Genomic DNA, 21,973 nt, shown 5'->3' with positions numbered 1-21,973 from the left:
GGGGTGGATTTCTCTTGCCACCCCTGGCAGGGACCTGTATCCATCCCTCTTTGTTTCCAGGGACCCTTCCCTCAGCAGAGGAGATCTGCAGAGCCTTCTCCCACAAATCTAACTCCCTTTCACTTTTCCTTATTGTCCTTAGCCTAGCTACATTCTCCTCCAGCTTGGCCACTTCGTCCTTTAGCTCTGCCACCAGGCTGAGGAGAAAATTCACCTGGTCACACCTGACACAGGTGTCCTCTCCCTTCCCCTCTATTCCAAGTGCCAGGCTGAAGCACTCTCTGCAGCTGGCAGCCTGGACTCCAGCATGCTGGTAAAACAGCTCTGTCTGGGCAGATGCTGCTTTTCTACCCTTCATCTGAGTGACAACCATGGTGCAACATTTGAAGTTCGTTTTTTTTTTTTTTTGTGGGTGGGTTTTATTTTGTTGTTGTTGTGAGTTGTTGTATTTTGGTCTTTGGTTGTTAGGTTTTCTTTTTTAATTTGGCTTCCTTAACTTGCATAAAAATGCTGCTGTGAGTCAAGATTTTTGTACCTGTTTGCTCCCTTAGAATTAGCATCTGTGATAAATTTAAACACCACAAAGCCTCAAAGTAGGTGCATTTATAATATAGACTTCCTTTGTAAGTATCAAAACTCTTCAAAAGTGTTTAGGTCACTTTTCCCCCTACCCTTTACTCCTGCTGTGTAGTCATCCTTCATTTTGTCTTTACTTGGCTGATGCATACAACTATATATTAATGAACTGAAAGGGGAAGTTAAGGAAATCTTATTTCCATTATGTGATAATCTGTGCAAGGGTAGGAAGGCACTGCAGAGATCCGAACAGGCTGGATTGATGGACTGAGGTCAGTGAGATGAGGTTTAACAAGACCAAGCACTGGGTCCTGCAGTTTGGTCACAAGCCAGTGCAGCACTACAGGCGTGGGGTGGAGTGGCTGGAAAGCAGCCTGGTGGAAAAGGAACTCGCGTTGCTGGTGGATGGACAGCTGAACATGAGCCAGCAGTGTGCCCAAGTGGCCAAGATGGCCAGTGGCATCCTGGCCTGTATCAAAACCAGCGTGTCCAACAGGAGTAGGGAAGTTATCATGCCCCTCTACTGGGCCCTGGTGAGGCCACAGCTTGAGTAACGTTTAGTTCTAGGCAACACAATATAAGAATGACATTGTGCTCCTGGAGTGTGTCCAGAGAAGACCAACAAGGCTGGTGAGGGGTTTGGAGGGCTTGTCATATGAGGAGCGGCTGAGGGAGCTGGGGTGGTTTAGTCTGGAGAATAGGAGGCTGTGGGGAGATCTTGCTGCTCTCTATGGCTACCTGAAAGGAGGTTGTAGTGAGATTCATGTTGGTCGCTTGTCCCAAGTAACTAGTGATAGGACAACAGGAAATGGCCTCAAGTTGTGCCAGGGGAGGTTTAGAAAGAGTGATGAAGCATTGAAACAGGCTTCCCAGGGAGGTTGTGGAGTCACTATCCCTGGAAGGGTTCAGGAAGTGTGTAGGCACTTCAGGCTGTAGTTTGGTGGTGGTGGTAGTTGGGTTACAGTTGGACTCATAGCATAATGGGATGTTAGGGGTTGGAAGGGACCTCAAGAGATTAAGTCCAACCCCCCTGCCAGAGCAGGACTACATAACCATATAATCTAGTGCCACACTACTTTTAAGCATACTTAGGCTGGTCTAAGGCTGTATTCCTGAACATGTTTTCAGTCTTGGCTTCTCAGAAAATTTTAAGTTGGCAGGGTTGCCTACTGTCCTCTGTGTCTGTGACTGCTTCTCCATGTAGTGGTGTGCTTAACTTAAGCAGTTCTCCTGTTTGGTTGTGCATGTGAGGTGGATGTTGCTAGCAGTTAAGTAGCAGCGGGAGAATTTGGGATCAGCTTTTGGAGACACTTTTTTCCACTGCTATGATTTGACTACATCTGTGGTTTTAAAATAGCTTTGATTTCCAACTTCTTGTCCAGACCTTAAATCCGTTAGTCAGAGGAGGTAGCTTAATTGCATCTAAATCTTGATTCCTGCTTGAAAATAACTTACAAAAGAGGGCAGCTTAGTTTTTATCACTGACCTGGGCATATGAGCACTTCCTCTGGAATAGGATATAATGAATTCAGTTACAGGAATCTTTTTCACTCCAGCTGTGTTAACTAGGACAATTGCTTAATGAGAAGTGGTTATTAGCTTCTAAAGTGAAAGAGATTTAGACCTATGCTTTAATTGCTTCCCTTTGATGCACGGTATAACTCAAGACAAAGATATGCAAATATTTGTAAACTGACCCTGGACCATGCAATCAGTGAAGGAATATCTTAAAATATTGGAGAATCAAGATCAGTGCACTTTACTTCTGAGTAATGATGCTCAATTTGCAGACAGGAAATGAACGATTGTGGTCCTTCTTCATTTACTTGATCATTGGTTTAAGAGAAATGAGAAATGAGTAACTTCTTGTGATTTTTCTTCATTTGTAATTTTTAAAGCTGGGACTATTTCAAGTACTTACATATCACAGAATCAACCAGGTTTTAAAAGACCTTCCACATCATCAAGTCCAACCTATCACCCAACATCATCTCATCAACTAAAGCATGGCACCAAGTGCCTCATCCAGTCTCTTCTTAAACACTTCCAGTGACGGTGACTCCACCACGTCCCTGGGCAGCACATCCCAATGGCCAATCTCTTTATGGGAAGAATTTTTTCCTAACATCCAGCCTAAACCTCCCCTGGCACAGCTTCAGACTGTGTCCTCTCGTTCTGGTGCTGGTTGCCTGGGAGAAGAGACCAACCCCCACCTGAATACGACCTCACTTCAGGGAGTTGTAGACAGCAAGAAGGTCTCCCCTGAGCCTCCTCTTCTCCAGGCTAAGCAACCCCAGCTCCCTCAGCCTCTCCTCACAGGCCAGTGCTCCAAACCCCTCCCCAGCTTTGTTGCCCTTCTCTGGACACTTTCCAGCAACTCAACATCTTTCCTAAACTGAGGGGCCCACAACTGGGCACAGGACTCAAGGTGTGGCCTAACCAGTGCTGAGTCCAGGGGCACAATGACTTCCCTGCTCCTGCTGGCCACACTATTGATCATCCAGGCCAGGATGCCGTTGGCCTTGGCCACCTGGGCACACTGCTAGCTCATGTTCAGCCTACTATCAACCAGTACCCCCAGGTCCCTCTCTGCCTGGCCGCTCTCCAGCCACTCTGACCCCAGCCTGTAGCACTGCATGGGGTTGTTGTGGCCAATGTGTAGAACCTGGCACTTGGATGTGTTAAATCTCATGCCCTTGGACTCTGCCCATCTGTCCAGCCTGGCAAGGTCCCTCTGCATAGCTCTCCTACCCTCTAACAGATCAACTCCTGCCCCCAACTTGGTGTCATCTGCAAATTTACTGATGATGGACTCAGTCCCCTTGTCCAGTTCATTAATAAACATATTGAACAGGATGGGGCCCAGCACTGATCCCTGGGGGACACCACTAGTGCCTGGCTGCCAGCTGGGTGTGGCACCATTCACCACCACTCTCTGGGCTCAGCCTCTAGCCAGTTCCTAACCCAGCTCAGAGTGCTGCTGTCCCAGCCAGGGGCTGACAGCTTGGCCAGGAGTTTGCTGTGGGGGACAGTGTCAAAGGCCTTGCTGAAGTCCAGGCAGACTACATCCACAGCCTGCCCCACATCCACGAGGCAGTCACCTGGGCATAGAAGGAGATGAAGTTGGTGAGGCAGGACCTGCCCCTCCTAAATCCATGCTGGCTGGGCCTGATCCCTTGGCCATCCTGTAAGTGCTGATTGCACACAAGATGACCTGTTCCATAATCTTGCCTGGCACTGAGGTCAGGCTGACAGGCCTATAATTTCCTGTCTCCTCCTTCCAGCCCTTCTTGTGGATGGGCATCATGTTGGCAGCTTTCAGTCACCTGGGACCTCACCCGTGAGCCAGGACTGGCTCCAGTGAGCCATTTACTGGTAGTAAATGATGCAGAGTGGCTTGGCAGCTCATGTGCCAGCTCTCTCAGCACCATAGGATGTATCCTATTCGGTTCCATGGACTTGTGGAGATCCAAGTGGCTCAGCAGTAGTGTAAAGTTTAAAGGTTCTGCAGTGTTTGCACGTTTGGCTGTTCTAATTACTATTCTAATTGCACAACATCCTAGCAAACTCAGAGCTGTTACTGTAAGAAAATATCTCCCAGATATTTTGTCACCCACAGGTCAAAGTGGTGTGCTTAGACATTTAAGTACACCAGAACCAAAAGTTGTATCTCTACCAGATACGTATTTTCTGCCACTGAAAGTCTGGGAGAAGTTAAGAGTGCTTTCAGTGTGTTATGAAGGGCCTTCAGTGTTTTAAGAATGGACTGCTTGAATGTGTAGATTTCCTCAACTCCTAGGAGCAGGATCTAGGGAACAGTAGCTAGCAATTAAGGTTCAGTGACTAGTTTACTCATAGTTGCAAGGCAAGTAACTGGAAAACTACTCTGCATTCTTGTATACAGTAGGTGTTTGGTATGCCTTTTTAGATCACCTAAGATCACTCCCAAATCTAAACTTGTTTAAAAGATTGTGTTCAAATACTGGTAACATTTAAAAACAAACAAACCCAAACAAATGAGAGGAAAAAAAAATTACTTTGCATTTTACTTCTCGTTGTCAAAACCTTCAAATCTGTACAAGCCCTGAACTGAAATGATGTGTTGTCCTAAAGAAGGCCATATTAGAGTCAGTTCAGCATTTTTCATTGCTAGTAACAGTGAGGCACCCATCATAGAACTTTATGTAACCAGATTCTGTGCCTTTCATGATGGACAAAGATCCTCTGGGCAACTAAGAGGATGTATTCCAAGCTTATGACCGTGGACTTTAGGCATGCAGACTTTGATCGCTTCAGGGATCTGCTGGCCAAACTACTGTGGGACAAAGTCCTAGAGGGAAGAGGGGCTCAGGGCAGCTGGTTAGTGTTCAAGGATCACCTTCTCTGTGCCCAGGAGCCAACTCTACCCACAAGGAGGAAGGCAAGAAAGAACATTAGGAGACCTGCCTGGACACACTGTCACACAAAAAGAAGCTCTACAAGGAGTGGAAGAAAGGACAGCTAGAAAGGGGGGTATGTAAGGAAGTTGCCTGAGCAGCAAAAGACCTGGTTAGAAAAGCTGAAGCTGAAAATTACAATTAAATCTAGCCAGGGAGATCAGGGGAAACAGCAAAAATTTCTATAGTTATATTAATGGTAAAAAGAAGACTAACGAAGGTGTGGGCTGCCTCAAAGAGGAACTGGTGGCAAGTACCATGGAGAAGGCTGAGGTTCTTTACCTCGGTCTTTACTGGCAAGGTCTCCAGCCACGCTTGGTGGAGTCATGGAAGATAATGGCAGGGGACAGAAGAAAGAACTGCCCTTTGTGGCTGAAGATGAGGTTTGTGATAATCTGACAAACCTAAAAGTGTTCAAGTCCATGGGACCTGATGAGATACACCCAGGGGTGCTGAGGGAACTGGGGAGGAGGTCTCTAAACTGCTCTCTATTATATTCCAAAAGCCATGGCAGTCTGGGGAGGTCCCCACTGACTAGAAAGGGGAAAATATAACCCCCATTTTCAGTAAGGTGAAGAGGGATGACCCAGGGAACTATAAGCCAGGCAGTTTCAGCTCTGTGCCTGGTAAGATCTTGGAGCAGATCCTCCTGGAGGCACTGCTGAGGCAGGAGAATAATAAAGAGGTGATTGGGTACAATCAACACAGCTTCATCAAGGGCAAATCCTGCCTGACAAACCTGGTGGCCTTCTATGACAAGGTCACAACATTAACAGATGAAGGCCAAGCAACTGAGGTCATTCAGCTGGACATGAGCAACGCCTTCAGCACTGTCCTGCACCACATCCTCATCTCCAAGGTGGTGCAGGATGGGTTCCGTGGATGGAGCATTCAGTGGATGAAGGACTGGCTTGGTGGCTGCACCCAAAGGGTTGCTCTCAATGGGTCCATCTCCAAGTGGAGGCCAGTGACAAGTGGAGTTCCTCAGGGATCAGTCCTGGGACCAGTGTGGTTTAACATCTTTGTTGGTGCCATGGACAGTGGCATTGAGTGCACCCTCAGCAGGTTTGCTGATGACACCAAGCTGTGTGGTGCAGCAGACATGCTGGAGGGAAGGGAGGCCATCCAAAGGGACCTTAACAAGTTAGAGAGGTGAGCCCATGACAACCTCATGAGTTTCAACAAGACCAAGTGCAAGGTCCTGCATCTGGGTCGGGGCAATCCCAGGCACTGATATTAGCTGGGCAGTGACTGGCTTGAGAGCAGCCCTGGAGAAAAGCCCTTGGGGGTGCTGGTGGATGAGAAGCTCAACATGAGCCAGCAGTGAGCACTTGCAACCCAGAGCGACAATCCCATCCTGGGCTACATCAAGAGAAGCATAGCCAGCAGGTTGAGGGAGGTGATACTCCCCCTCTACTCTGCTCTGGTGAGACCCTGCCAGACTGGACTGGAGCGCCTATTACAGGAAGGATCTGGATGTGCTAGAACATGTCCAGAGAAGGGCCACAAGGATGATCAGAGGGCTGAAGCACCTCTCCTATGGAGACAGACTGAGAGAGTTTGGGTTATTCTCTTCAGTCTGGAGAAGTGAAGGCTCTGTGAAGACCTTATTGTGGCCTTCCAATATCTGAAGGGGGGGCTACAAGAAAGTTGGGGAGGGACTTTTTAGGATGTAGGGGACATGTTGTAAAACTAGAAATGGGTAGATTCAGATTGGATGTTAGGAGGAAGTTGTTTCCTATGAGGGTGGCGAGACGCTGGCACAGGTTGCCCAGGGAGGTGGTGGAAGCCTCATCCCTGGAAGTTTTTAAGGCAAGGCTGGATGTGGCTCTGAGCAACCTCATCTAGTGTGAAGTGTCCCTGTCCATGGCAGGGGGGTTGGAACTGGATGATCTTTGAGGTCCCTTCCAACTCTGATAATTCTGTCACTCTATGGTATAGATATTGCTTTAGTAGTGTTTAGTAGTGCTGTAAAACACTGAGAGATTATTTTTCTGCATCCAAATGACTAAGAGAAATTAAAGTAGCACTCAAGACAGAAACCTGTTAAGCAGATCACCTATATTGTGCTAATCATTTTATTGGTAATGATCATATATTGTCAATAGTGATTATGATTTTGAAAATAAGAGAAATGTTTGTGTTCTTATTCATTTCTGCAAATTGTCATTGAGAACATGATTTTTTAGTGCTGACAAGTTAGTGCAGCTAGTTTGTTACTTCATTGTCAAGTTTTCAACCTCCAGTACTTGAACATTTTGCTTGTCTTATACATGTAATAGGAAATATACTGAATATACATTTTAATGCATCTTTTGTTAAAAATCTGCTGTGCACAAAGCTTGAAGTAGCCCAGACTTATTACACCATGAAGGGTTTTTTTTTCCCCAATTATTCATGCTTTTGCTGTAAATATAACTTGCCAATACATGTAATGAATGGTGCTGAAATTCATTTCAATTATCAAAGATGTGAATGCCACGATGGTGCTTGCATACTCTGCCTGTAAAATCTGTAAGTCCTGGTACAGGACAAACTTCTGTTTTCTCACCTGTTTCCTGGTTTTCTGTCAGCTTTCAGTCTTCCATGGGTCATTCAATAAACACTGCTTTGGGTGACTTTTTTGTGTTGCCATATGTCAATCAAACTGAAGTGCATACTTTTTAGAAAGCAGAGAATTTTGCTGAGCCTTCTACAGGATAGTGACTTGCATTTAGTTTCACTCTTAGTTTATTTTTGCTTTCAGCTGTGCAAAGAGTTTGGGGATGCAGCAGAGAGTGCCTGATGAAAGCAAAGGTGGAGCCAGACAGAAGAGAGAAAGAACTGAGCAACAAAGTTTTAAAATGTTCTCTAAGCATATTCAATTGTAACTGTTCTGCTTTAAGACAAAAAAGGGGAGAGGGAGGGATTAAGGAAACTCAAATTACCTAAAAGCTTTTTCCAATAAGAGTTTCAGAAACTGGTGTTGTGTTAAATTAAAATTTTTTAAAAATAAATCTCTTAATTGTATCCTGACTAATTCTGTTGTTGTGGGATTAAAAAGCTGCTGAATATAATTGTTTGGCATATTAGTTGGTTTTTTTTTCTAGTGAGGAAATGGATTTGTCATTGTATTAAATATATGCTTGGAACATTGCAGTAGGAATCATCTTGTGTAGCACTTGCTGATTCGGTTTGTACACAAACTTTGAAAACTAGTGAGTGTGAGAAGTTGCTTTTATTAGACATCTAAGGTATGATAAAATATGTATCAACTGTATAAATCTTCTTTCTAGATAATAGCCCTAAATGAATTCCCATTTTTCGACAGTTTTTAATATTGCAAGTACCCCATTCCTCCTTAGAGATGGGTGCCATGAGAGGCACTCCAAGTTGCCTTCAGTGGAGCTGGAAGAAGCTCCTCACATCTCCTGGGGGCTCTTCTTGCTCTGAGTTGGAACTTTATACATCTGTTGCAGGGGGATGAATGGTCACTAACTTCAGACTAAACAGAATTCCCAGAATTCTGGACTCACCTCGGACTTCATGACTTCTGTCTTGTACTGTTCCTTCCCCCTCTGTCAGTGTAATCTCTCTTCCCCCTCATATTCTTCAGCACTTTTCAGGAAAATTGCTAACTAAATTTGTTGTCTTTCAGCCATGTGACTGGGGAAACTCTACTCCTGATGGCCCTTGTTTTATCTTTCTCTAGTGTTGCATTGTGTTCCCTATGCTTGTAGAGCTTTAACAGCCCTAAAGTACGGTTTGAGACTGAACGTGAAATGTAGGCTTTCCACCTAGCAATTTGGGCAATAACCTTTGCTGCTTATTGGAAAAAGAAAATGTCCCACTGGTATCTCCAGTAGTTATATGGTTGATTTTTAACTGCAATTTAGATTGCTGCCCCTTAGTCACATGACAATATGTATTGGAGAAATATTGTTCCTGTTCTGGAAAGAGAAAGGGTATTTGATGTCTGTAGTTTTCTGCTGTTTTCTTATTGTCAAAGTTAGCTTCAGAAGCCAATCATATTATCAATTGGTTTGAATCTGTGTAACAAACTTAGCAGTACTACTGCTTCTGTAAGGACACAAGCATAAGTAAATATGAGATGAATTCCAGCAACTTGCAAATAACTTGAAGCACTTACATGATCGAGTGTGCATTTTTGGTTTCTTTCTTGTTTTTCCTTTTTTTGTTTAATTATCAGAGCTGACAGACTTTGTTTTTGTTTTACCATTTGCTTTGAAAATATAAAGCAGTTTCTTTCTCTTGGGATATTTCAGTAATAGTAATATGCTGTTAAAATAAACAGAATTTGGATTTTTGAAAACAAGAAGTGAGTCAGAGTTAAGTACATAGGATAACAATATATCCTATAACAATATAACATTTGGAGAAACTACAAACAATCTTCAAAAGAAATTCTTGAAGTTAGGTCCTTTTATCAAACATCAGAGGCATAAGCTTATTTTTTTAGAGTCTAACTGAAAGGGATTTTCCAGAGGACGCTAGAGATTAAAATCCCTTGCCTGAACTTTCCAATGTTTCCACCTGACATGTAAGGTGCACTTTAATTATTCTCCCCCGCCCCAGCTCTGCACATGAAAAGGTATTTATTGTTACACTGGCTGTGTCAAAGTAGTCCTGCTGTACTTAAGGGCTTGCCCTGAATGAATCTTGCTTTTGTGGTTTTACAAGCACTTGAAGTACAGCAGATTGTCTGTAGGCCACAGTACTGGTAGAGAAGGCTTTTTTCCCCTTTCTTAAATTTTAGAACATCTTTCCATGAATTGGATCTCTGTAAAATAATATTGTTTTGAACTTTGCTTAGGATGTGTTGTCCCATGTAACTAATCATTCAATAAATGTCATTCAAACTGCACAGTTATACTACTTGGTTAAAATTTAAAAAAATATACTTTTTTTTTCCAAGAGGTTTGTTGGCTAGTCTCACATGTCAATATTAAAATTCATGGATACAGACGTTAATGGCAGGTACTTAAAAAATAATGTTTTATGAGGTGTTAGAAGTGTTTCAGGGCTTACTTAAAGACAGAAAAAGTTCAATTGCATTTACTTCATTGAAGGTTGACTTTTGGATTCAAAGGACAAGTGAAATATAGTTTGACCCAAAACGAAAGGAGAGCTGTTGGACGTGCAGCTTGGTCTTATTTAGGATGAATGTTGATCTTGTTATAATACTGTTAGGGCTGAGCCTAGGTCAGCAACTTGCAGATTGCTGCCCAGACGTGAGAACTCTTTCCCTCCCCACTACTTTGTGACCAGCATCATTAAGTCATGTCTGCAGTAGGTTTGTAAACTCTGCAGGATATGAATAATTCTTGTTCAACTGTGTTGGAGGGTGCCTTGCTTGTCTCATAGGCATGGTAAAGTATTAACAGTGCACAGACTGCTTGAGTTGATGTCTGCTAATGTTTGTAAATGTAAAATGTAATAAGTATTTCACAACTGCTGTGTGTCACAGTAGAATTTCAAGCTTTTCAAATTTGACTTTCAGAGAGACATGCAATCATGCCACGTTTTCTGAAAATAGGATTTTATAGGGAACCAGGAAAATGTTACCAAATGCATTACAATTGTGTATTGTTTTAGTATTAGAATACATAGAATAAACCAGGTTGGAAGAGACCTTCAAGATCATCGCGTCCAACCCATCAGCCAATCCATCCCACCTAAACAACTAACCCATGGCACCAAGCACCCCATCAAGTCTCCTCCTGAACACCTCCAATGATGGTGACTCCACCACCTCCCCAAGCAGCCCATTCCAATGGGCAATCGCTCTCTCTGTGTAGAACTTCTTCCTGACATCCAACCTAAACCTCCCCTGGCGCAGCCTGAGACTGTGGGCTGTTTTTTTTTCAGGCTGCCAAAAGTAAAGAGCTTACAGTTACAACTTATATTCACAAAAAGACATCAGTTATGGTTGTTCTAGCCTAGCACTAATAATCTAGTGTTTAGAGTGTTTGGTCAGACAAAGTTAGTATATTGGTCTGCCCTCTTTGCTTATGCAGGCTGACTGAGTACAGCCTCCAGGCTTCATATAAACAGTGGCTCTTTGGCTTGATAAGTTTGTCATGCTGATGATAAAGGTATTTTTATGGTGTCTCTACTGGTATATTGCTACAAATAACTGAGCTGAAGCTCTGTTATAGCTGAGAAGCTATGTAAAATACTGCCCACCTTTGGTGTGCATCAGCAGGTTTTTGAAACTGGAAAATGGCTGCAGTTACAGTTGTAACATCAAGGAAGAGATAGATTTATAGATTTATTTTTTTCTTTTTTAGTCATGTTAATTGTTCTCAGTGATGGTTCATAGCTCTAGAAAATAAGTCAAAGAGTCTTTGATGTCTGCATCACATAAAAAGAAAAGCTAGCTGAAGTATTAAGATATAATAATAGAACAAAACTATCATGCACATAATATGTAGGTTTTCTTGAGCATTGTTCTTTAGTGTTAAACATTCTGTGCTTTATTTAATGAAAGTACATGAATAGAATAGAATAGAATAGAATAGAATAGAATAGAATAGAATAGAATAGAATAGAATAGAATTAACCAGGTTGGAAAACACCTTCGAGATCATCAAGTCCAACCTATCACCCAACGCCATCTATCACAGTATCACCAAGGTTGGAAGAGACCTCAAAGATCATCAAGTCCAACCTGTCTAATCAATTAAACCATGGCACCAAGTGCCTCATCCAGATATTGATTTGTTTCTTTTTGAAGTATGGCTTTGTGAAACAGTGATTTTAAAATGTGAAAATAATATTATTTTTGTGATAATTCTAACAAGTTTGCCACAGACTAATTTGAATGTTAATTATGACCAGAAATCAAAAGAGCAGTCCTTTATTTTCTTCCAGGTTAATGAATACATTTGGGATATTTTAGGATACCCTTCATTAAAATACTAAAATAATGTTTGAATTTCATTTATTGGTGAACTGCAATTATTTACTGTAGCAGTTTCAATCAATCAAGTAGTTTAAATTTATGTCTCTTGTTCCCTAGGTCTCTTGATAATTCCTCAGAAAACAAACACCAAAATACAGTTACAGTGCCTGATTTTTTTTTTAAGGGCAGGTTAATTTCTATAGCACTTTCCACACACGCAAAAAAAAATCAAACTCAGCAGGTATTTAAGTACTTCTTAATGCTATCTGTGAAGCAAGGTGGCTTTGTTTTCTGGAGACTGATGATAAAAGTAAGTTCACTGATTTGCACAGTACTTGCTGCAGTTTGTGTCAAGTGTCTTGTTTCTGCTGACATTAGTTCCCACAAGTTGGGGAGTACCAATCCTTTTTATTCTTGGAGATCTTTGTACAAACTGAAGTCTTGTGCTCCAGATCTATGATTCAAGCAATGAATGCTCTAATAGTAGTATTTCTGGGTACCCTTTTAACAAAACCTTAATGATTTATTTGCGTGGTAAATTCCAGGTGAGGTTTGAAAATTGGGCCAAAGGACATGCTTCTGCTTGTTAGGCATAGATTTTGAGGCGCCTTGTGTGCTTGATTCTAAGTAAGCTCCTGGTACAAATGATTCAGCTGGCTGAGGGAGGTAGTTTCTCCTGGTTGAGTAAAAGGAGTTGTGAGGGCAGTTGTGTTCTTTCTTTTTTTTTTCCCTCCACAGATGAAGACAGCTAATAAATAAGAGTTGTTCTGATTAAAAAGAAAATACTCAATAGTTTTGTCAGGGACACCCTCATGCATTCAGTGTTGCTGTTAATATGAAAATGTTATATTTAGAAGGCTTTACAAAGGATCAGCCGAAGCAATTATCTGCCACATTGATGTGTAGAGGGGCTGTAGGAGGCTATGTAGCATAAAATTCTGCATAAGTAGCCTTGCATATTTGATTTGGGCTTTATTTGTGCAGATTTCATTCTGATGTGCTTAATGCAACAGTTAAGAGGGAATCCTGTCATTACAAACCTGTTATATTGAGTGAGTAGCATGGCATATGTATGCTTTCAGTAGTTTCTGAATAATTTGATACCACTCCAGTACATATAAATAGTACATAGAAATATATAATATCATCTAACCTCTGATATTTGAGAAGATAAGTGAATATACTTTAAACCTTTCTGTAGTGTAACCTGTTAGTAGTAGGAAGTCTTGACTATGGTGTTGGGATAATAATATTTTTAATTAGCTAATTCTAGAAATTCAATTCCTAACACATCTCTATGCTTTGTATCAATGTGAAGAGGGATGTAGGTACTTCATTGTAGCAAAAGGAAGCTTTGATGGTCAGTACCTGCACCTTGAAAGGCAAATTTGTCATCTGGAAAGTCTTCATAACATTTGCAACCTAACATCATTCACTATCTGAATGTATTCTACTTCTGTGAGGTATTGGTTTCTTTGGGACTGTTTTATTGTCATCCTGTTTCTTTATTTATGCTTCCACATACATGCTGTGATGTCCACTGCATGTGGTACAACTGTTATGTTTGAGTAATAAAGAAAAACTTGTGCATATCTTGTTTTGTGTTTTCAGTGGTGACGGTCAAGCAGCAATAAAGTTAGAAGACATCTTAGAGACACCTGAGAATTTGTCTTCCTGGCAAAATGGACAATTGAATGTTACAGTTCTTTCAAATTGTGTACAATTAGTGTGACAGAATGCAAACTATTGCATCCACAAACTTAAATCTTGAAATAAATGCCTGATCTTCCACTGTCAGAGGTATTTCAGGATGTGTAACTTTTGATTATAATATATCCTCTCCTTGTTTGGAAGGGAGTATAGTTGGCTGGATTGTTGTCTAGGTTTGCTTTCAGGAGACTGGGAAATAAAGGTTCTGCTGAATCAAGTCTCTTCCCAAGAGCAGTTTAGGGCCTGATCTAGGGATTACTTTCTTTGATACACCCAGTGCTATAAGTCATTGTGGAGATAATGACGAATGTCTCAGTTTTGAATCACACAACTGCATGTTATTCCTTCTGAAAGAATAACATCTAAAGGAATGAGACTAAACCTAGGAAACAACAATCGCTGCAGACTGTAATTTATATTCTGAGTAGTTGTTTTAGACCAAGATTTTTTTAAGAGGTGGCCAAGAACTTCTAAAGTTAATGAAATTTGTTCATGTAACTTGTAAAACTATATGATAATCAACCTACCTTGCAGTCAGTAGCCTTTCCTAAAAGAGAAGGAAATGTTGAGTTCTGTGTTTTGGGAGGGTTTTTCCTTCTTTTGACTTCCTCTATCATAATGAGATGTTATATTTAAAAAAACTTAGTATCTTTATCTTACTATATTTTAAATTTATGCTTTGTCATAGAAAAGACTTTGTCAGAAACACTTGGAGTGTTTCTGAACAGTTCTGTTCTGGTTCTTGCACTGTCATATAAATGCATCCTTGCATGAGCATGCATGTGAGCTGGAAGCTCTGCTATGTTACCCACCTGATGGCCGGAGGAGGAAGGAATACATAAAACATCCTCACAAAGAGGAACTGTATTTTCAGTAATTCAGAAAAACAGAAATATAAAACTTACTTTAGGATGTGAGTTTTTGCTTGTATCTCTTTATTCTGAAAAGAAACCCTTATGTTGTGGTAGCAACACATTTCTACGTAGTAACTGACATTTGTTCTGCAAAATGTGCTCATAAGCTTTGTGGATTTGAGTCTGAGACTATGTTCAAATTGCTTTTCACATTCAAACTTTGTATCAGAGGAGCAATATTGGTGAAATTTGCACTTCCCATTTGTAAGTAACCTTATTGTTTTGCATCATGCAAATCTATCCCACTAGCATTACCTGAAATAAAGGGGCTTACGTTATCCCAAGCTCTACAGTTGTTTCAGTTATTAGACACTGCTTGATGAACTACCAATATTAGTACATTGGGATTTATGCTGTCAGCATGTTAAATTTAATTACAGAATCTTTAAAAGATCTGAATGGCTTAGGAGGTAAAACAAAGTGGATGAAGTGTTTGGTGTCTTGGGTTAGATCCTAAATGAATGCATCATGAAACCACAACAGATCAACCCAGATTTACATGACTGATGTATAAGAGCCCTGAAGCTAAGCCAACATAATGCTTGAATTATCTCCTGCGTTTACAGAGGCTTCTCCCCCCAGGTCAGACTTCTAAGCACTGATGTGCTTATATGGGGAGCTAGCCCACATAGACTGAAGTATTCTGACATTGTAGAGGCAAAGAAATCTCAGAGCTTCAGAACTTTTACCTTTTGACAAGTGTGTCTCATTTTCTTTTTGGGGAAAAAAAAAATGAAGCATTTCCATTAGTGGTAATTAGCTGAAGGACCTGCCAGTCATCCCAGAAATATCTGTTCAAAATCTGAAACATTTTGTTGCTGTGGGGCTGATCTGTACCTTATGTATTGCCCAACCTCATACAATACCTGCCTTGTTCTTTTAGCAAATAGCTGTACTGCAGCATGATGCTTGTAAATAGGACAATTTGGTGAACATTTGTATATGTACAGCATTAGTGTCTTAATTTGATAAACTGATATTATAGGTAAATACATGCCAGATGAAAGACAAGGCTTAATGGATGTTTTATGTGATGCAGGGAAAGAGTTAGACAAAACAAAACAAACAAACAACACCCCCCCAACCAACTCAGAAATGTGAAGAATGCTTTATTTTAGGGATTAATATAGTGACAAAAATGTTGCAAGAGATACTGTAGACCTTTTAAAATTATGTTCTACAACTTACATCTTTAACTGATGCCCTTATGTAAGATATTGATAAGTTCCAGCAACTGTTGGATTTTTATTGTTAGCATTGTTTGCAGGTCTTATTTATGTACACTTTGACATTCCAGTAACCTGGTATCTCCATTTTTGTTCCTCAGCATGATGTATCACAGACTTTACTCAAAGCAACTCTGGACAGCGTGGTTGAAGAGTGTGTCAGCTTTGTTGGAGTTGATATTAACATCTGCTCAGAAATACTATTAAGGTGAGTCAAACATTTTCCTATCCCAGTAATTACATGGCTCTGGATCACAGAGTCTCTGTTTAGTCTGCCATCTGACTCAAGCTCAGCTGGAGCAAATGGCTCTTGTGTTAAACTTCCAAGTACATGAAAATGACACAGTAAGACAGTATTTCATTGAATCATTAAGAGTCAGTTTTTAAGAGTAGGAGTGATTCTCCAGGATAAAATTATTCTTGGGAGAAAAACAGATATTTAAAAATTTTGAACCACTTTTAGAAAAAACTTCCTATCAGTGATTTGTACTTTTACACTGAAGAAGGAATTTTCAAATGGGCTTTCTGTCTCTTAGAAGGTATTTTTATAGATACTGCTAAGAGGAACTGGTAATTATGCTGGAAAGTGTCCAGAGAAGTGCAACAAAGCTGGGGAGGGGTTTGGAGCACAGCCCTGTGAGGAGAGGCTGAGGGAGCTGGGGTTGCTTAGCCTGGAGAGGAGGAGGCTCAGGGGAGACCTTCTTGCTCTCTACAACTGCCTGAAGGGAGGTTGTAGCTTGGTGGGGGTTGGTCTCTTCTCCCAGGCACCCAGCAGCAGAACAAGAGGACGCAGTCTGAAGCTGTGCCAGGGGAGGTTTAGGCTGGATCTTAGAAAGAAGTTCTTCCTAGAAAGAGAGATTGTCCATTGGAATGTGCTGCCCAGGCTGGTGGCAGGGTTGACATCCCTGGAGGTATTTAAGAAAAGACTGGATGAGGCACTTGGTGCCATGGTCTAGTTGATTAGTTAGGGTTAGGTGATCAGTTGGAGGTCTTTTCCAATCTGCTTGATTCTGTGATTAACTGTCTGACTCCTTATAATAATTTCTTAAAAAATCTTACCATAATTTGAGAGACACTCTCTGTTCTCTTTTTTTTTCCCACTTTCTTTTCCATATTCTCTTCCTGTGTAACCATTCCTTAGCCTGACCCCTGATTTACCTTCTGTCTTACCTTCTTTCAGATTTAATTCAGCTATTACTAAGCAAGCAGGCAGTACCTATTGGTACTGACAAGCTTTTATTCCATGAATGAAAGCCTACCTGAGGAAGTGCATACAGTGGGTGAGCACTGTCAGCCCTCTATAGGGTACAGCTGTATTGTGCAGTTCATCAGAAGGCACCAAGCTGAGATGCTGTTGTGTCCCCACAAAACTGATTGTGGAGTAACGCTCTCCAGACATGGTAACAAAGTTACCATCTGTACTGTGTTTGGTTTAATTAACCTGGTTTATAATGCTTGTATGCATGTGCTACATCAAGTTCTGGATCTAACTCAGTGCTCAGCAGTTCCATTCTGCTGTTCTGTGTAGATGCAGTCTCTCTTACTCATGCAGAGTATCATACCTGAAAGGCTTGAGGTCATCAATGACACTGTGAGCTATGTTGTGTTCCTCTGTTACTGTAAACAAGCTGGATTTCATAACGTTTATAAGAAATTTTTTTGAGAAAGTTCCATTCCTATGATTTATATTTTGTCTGTTATTAAAGGTGTGTCCCTCCAATTTCTGAGGTTTCACCAGCTTTGGATATTTTTAACTTTTTTTTAACTTTTGAGGATGAGAATGGTGGAAAGATTTAGGTTTCTTTGTTCCTTCCCACCTAATTTTGACTATTCTTGCCAGCTTTGCTGCTGGTGGTTATTCTAGAAACAGTCCATGCTATTCCACAAACAGGTCTCTGCTGCTGTTGACTTAAAGCAATGACATCTGATATATAGAGAGAGCCAGATGGATGACATTTCCTTCACTAGTGCCAGGAGTAACTGCCCCGCCACAGATCTTTTCCCTTTCTCTATGATTAAAATACTCCATGCACAAAAAGTTGTACATACGGAAAATGTGCAACAAACCCACTGCTTCCTGAGGGAACTTGGCTGACTGCAGGGGCACTTAAATGGTAAATTCTTTGCCAGATCTGAGTTGCCCTCAGAACCACTCATACAGTCTATTTTCAGCTGCTCTTTTATCTCAAGAGCAGCTGAGAGAAAAGGAACAAGCTGTGTGAATCTGTTAAATTGTATGAGGAGGGCAGGCTGCTTCCAGCCACTCTCCTTCTGAGTAGCAGACATCCACCTTTTGTGTTGGGGCAAGGTGTTGCGGTACTGCTGGAAGAGAGGGGCTGAGAGGGAGCTGTTCTCACAGGAACAATTTATCTGTCCTGAACCTTCCTCCCACGTTGTTTCCTGAAGAGGGCAGCTGGGGGCAGATGTGACAGATTGAATTGGCGTTACAGAAATAGCCAACAGATCATAAATTACATGTCCCTGGCTTACTAGTCAGGTATGTGCAGAACTGTATTGCTGCACCAAGTTTTGTTGACTTGAATGGATTCCTTCCATAGAAGTAAGAGAAAGGATCATTTTTCAGGTGGTGTCTTTGGTCTATTGACAAATTTCTTAGTTGTTCTTATGTTTTGTAAACCAGATTTTCTATGGTAACATGTGTCCTTGTAATGAATTGCACTCATATTGATGACCGTTCAATGGTAATAAATGTATTCTGTAAACTTTTCTCATAGACACATTGCAGGACTGAATGCTAACAGGGCTAAAAGTATAATTGAATGGCGAGAGAAGAATGGGCCATTTATAAACAGAGAACAGCTCAAGGAAGTCAAAGGTCTGGGTCCCAAATCCTTCCAACAGTGTGCTGGCTTCATCAGAATCAATCAAGAGTATATAAAGACCTTCTGCAGGTAATAGAGATGTTAGCTGTCTTGACTAAATAATCCAAAACAGTTTGAGAAGACTTCTCCCTTATTCTGATTTACAGGCTTAGAGATGTGAGGAACAAATAAGCTTCTTGAAGTCAAGGGTTGAAGATAGTTCTTCCAAATAATCATGGCTTGTTAGCCTAGCACTCTAAGTTGGGGTGTCAATAAGCATATAAGTTTAATTACAAATTCTATCACTGAATTGGTAGAAGAAATTTGGCACATGGTAATGTTGTAATCTGAAATATTAAAGGGCTTAGTCTTGTGTTTCAGGCATTATTTAGAGACTTGTAACGTCACTTTAATATGGTAAAGATTACTTTGCAGAATGTAATGGTAGTAAATTAGGGTGGCCAGGATCAAGTTCTGCATGTGTCTAGTGTGATGTCTCCAATGTGAGGTCCTTTCCCAAGTCCAGTTTGTCAACAGTAGGTCATCCTTTTCCCTGCCATCTCATTCCCTCTTTCTGAATGAAAACTTTCCTTTTGTAACCAAACACTCATTGTGCTCCTCTTGACCTGAAATCCTTTCTCTCCATAACTGGAAGTGCCCTTTCTAGGGCAGTGTCTCTTCTCCTGCTTTTCCCATTTCTCCTTCCAGCAACAAGGATTAAGAAAGGGCAGAGCAGTACCACCATCCCCACCCTTTTGCCACTGACTCTTCCCAAAAAATATTTTCCTGGGAAGCACATGCTGTTTTTCAGCCAACCCAGTGCTTAGAAGCAATACTGTCTTCCCAGTTGCTTCTGGCCAAACAGCACACGTGTAACTTCCAGGCAGGAGGTGGGCACATTAGGACTGGCTTACTGCCCAGATAGAAAGTATACAGATTGGTTGCCCATCTGGCAGGGAAACACATGCTGCAGGCCAAATGGTGCACACTGTAAGCACCAGAAGACCAAAAGAAATTGCTTTTAAGGCCGTAGATGATCGATAGGTCTTACGTTGTACAGATCTGTTCTAGTGAACGCTGCAGTCAAACAGAGGAAGCAGGAAGACTGACTGTTTCGCTTTTTCCCTGCCCTTTTTTTTCCTTTGTCAAAAAGTTCACTGGTGAAATGTTTAAGAACATTGTTTTGGTTTATTTTCTTCCTTGCTGGAGCATGCCTCTGATGTTAGTCAGATTCCATAAAACTTGAGAACGCTGTATAACCTGAGCAATCTGCCATAACTTTGGAGTGTGAGGCCAAAGCAAAGCTCTAACACCATTGCCTCCACGTTTCTTGTGGACCCAAGTGGCAAATCCAAACATTTTGGAAATGGACTCTGAGAAGGCTTCATTTTTGTCTTCTCTGATCATGTTGATGTCTGTGGAGTGCTGTATGGGTTAGTTTTTTGCTTTGTACTTGGAAGTTAACAAATAGTAGATATTTTAAAAAATGGTATGGAATGGGAAAATTCTACCTCCATTTCTGCCTCTGCATGGGCAGAGTGCAAAACATCAGTGCTAGTTCCAGGTACTTCAGTGTGTCCTCTTTTGTCTTGTTAAAGCAGGAGCCACTTGTGGTTTAGGAAACAAAAACAAACCAAAAAGAGGTATGATGGGTTGAAGTTGCTCCCCAGCATTAACTTTTGCCAGACCAGCTCAGTTAGAAGCAAATGAAGCTGTATTCAAGCAAAATCTGCACTTTACAATGGAATGCAATGAAGATGTACAAAACATACTGGAGTTACAATACTATACAGATATTCACAATTAATAAACAGCACAATGACCTCCCTGGCCAAGGACCAGGGGAAGCTACTAGCTTCTCCCTGTCTCTCCCCTTACCCTTTTGTTTTCCCTTTTACACCCAACAGTGATTTATTTCTATTTTTCTACTTTTCTGCTTGAAATCTGTAATTAAATTTTAAAGGCATAGCCTAAAATCACCACAAGAGGCAAGAAAGGAGCCTTGGCTAGTAGGAGACATTTTTTTTACTTAAGGGAAACTATTAAAAAAAGTGTGCCAGTGGTCAGTGTGCTCTACACACAGAGGTAGATCTCTCTGGCTTACCCAAAAAAAAAAATTCTGAAGAAAAAAAGCTCAAAGTGCTAACTGATTAGGAGTCAAAATGATTTCAAAATTCTGAAGTGGTAGTAGATTTGACCTGTAGCTTTCTTGTGACCTGTTATAAGCAATTCTTGATTTGAGTTCTTCTGATTTGAAATTTATGATCATTTGACTTGACCAATGGTTAAAGAGAATTCTTCAGAAATACAGGTACAGAAAGCCAATAAATGTGGTTTAATGAGTTCTGATCAAGCATTCACATGCTTTCCTTGTTCTGTACATATCCTTGCAATGCAGTTTCCTTACCTGAAGATGGTATGAGTAGGAAGTTTTATTAATGTATTTCTCAAATTTAAAATTATGCAGACTGCTAATCAACAAATAAGTATGAAAGTATTCTCACAAGATCTTTATCAAGTAGGTTAATGCAATTGTCCCCAGTTTACAGACAGATGATGCTATCCAGATGGCAAGTGATGCAATAGATTGCAAAGTTTTCTTTATAATCTTTTCATTGTGAAGACATCTTGATTTAGTACACAGTCCTTTCCCAATGTTTGTTTCTGTTGTCAATTAATTTATGCATACACTGATATATTTTTATGCTACCATTGTATTGCTAAGATTCACCCATGATGAACTCTTTGGGATTTTGTACTTAAAAAAATTAACATTATATAGGAGTCTGAATACATTTTTCATGTGTGGGCTCTGCACTAGCATCTTGTTCATTAAGAATGACATGTTCATTTCTGATTTCTAACAGTAGTAAGAAAGCTGATCTTGGAAATCATGCACTTTTAACTAAAGCAAGTGCACAAAGTAAAAAGAAGACAAAACCAACACCATGTGCCTCACAACAGCCCAATCCTTTGGACCAAACTTGTATTCATCCAGAGTCTTATGACGTTGCAATGAGGTAAGCAGTGGGAAAGCTTCTCAACTACTGACACTGCCAGTTTTAAAAATTAAAGTAAAGATGTTTGTGCCAACAGCCTGCTCAGCCTTTTGAGATAGGAACATCAGTATTAATTTGATACTTTCTTTGAGGAATGTTCAGAAGTTCTTCACAAGCAGAGTGTCTCAGTCGGTGTGCTTTGCTTCCTACATGCATGCAAGTTTTTAGTTTTCTTCTTTGGGAATTTATTTTCCGTGTTGTTTTTCAAGGAGGAAATCAGTGACTTTTCAAAACGTCACCAGTCTCTGCTCCCATAAGTCTGTCTTCTTCATCTGCTGCCTCATTGAGTCCACTTTCCGCTTTTGTCAATTTCTATCTGTTTGAGC

The 21,973-nt window shown here is 41.0% G+C and overlaps 1 protein-coding gene across 6 annotated transcripts in view; it reads left to right on the top strand.

Annotated features, from left to right (window-relative positions):
* SRBD1 (S1 RNA binding domain 1) overlaps nucleotides 1–21,973 on the top strand; it is a 157,397-nt gene that overhangs the window by 114,417 nt on the left and 21,007 nt on the right. For 4 of the 6 annotated variants that reach the window (XM_068158879.1, XM_068158877.1, XM_068158883.1 and 1 more), the window contains 3 exons: nucleotides 15,868–15,974; nucleotides 18,502–18,678; nucleotides 21,456–21,608. In XM_068158879.1, coding sequence (XP_068014980.1) covers nucleotides 15,868–15,974; nucleotides 18,502–18,678; nucleotides 21,456–21,608 — 437 coding nt within the window. The remainder of the gene's footprint in view (nucleotides 1–15,867; nucleotides 15,975–18,501; nucleotides 18,679–21,455; nucleotides 21,609–21,973) is intronic. The other 2 variants (XM_068158881.1, XM_068158882.1) reach the window with 2 other exon arrangements.

The sequence above is a fragment of the Melanerpes formicivorus genome, unplaced genomic scaffold (assembly GCF_026170545.1).
Source record: "Melanerpes formicivorus ecotype bairdi unplaced genomic scaffold, bMelFor1.0.p_v2 SCAF_43, whole genome shotgun sequence".
NCBI lineage: Eukaryota > Metazoa > Chordata > Aves > Piciformes > Picidae > Melanerpes > Melanerpes formicivorus.
The sequence above is the reverse complement of the archived record's forward strand: the minus strand, read 5'-3'. Positions and strand labels throughout refer to the sequence as shown.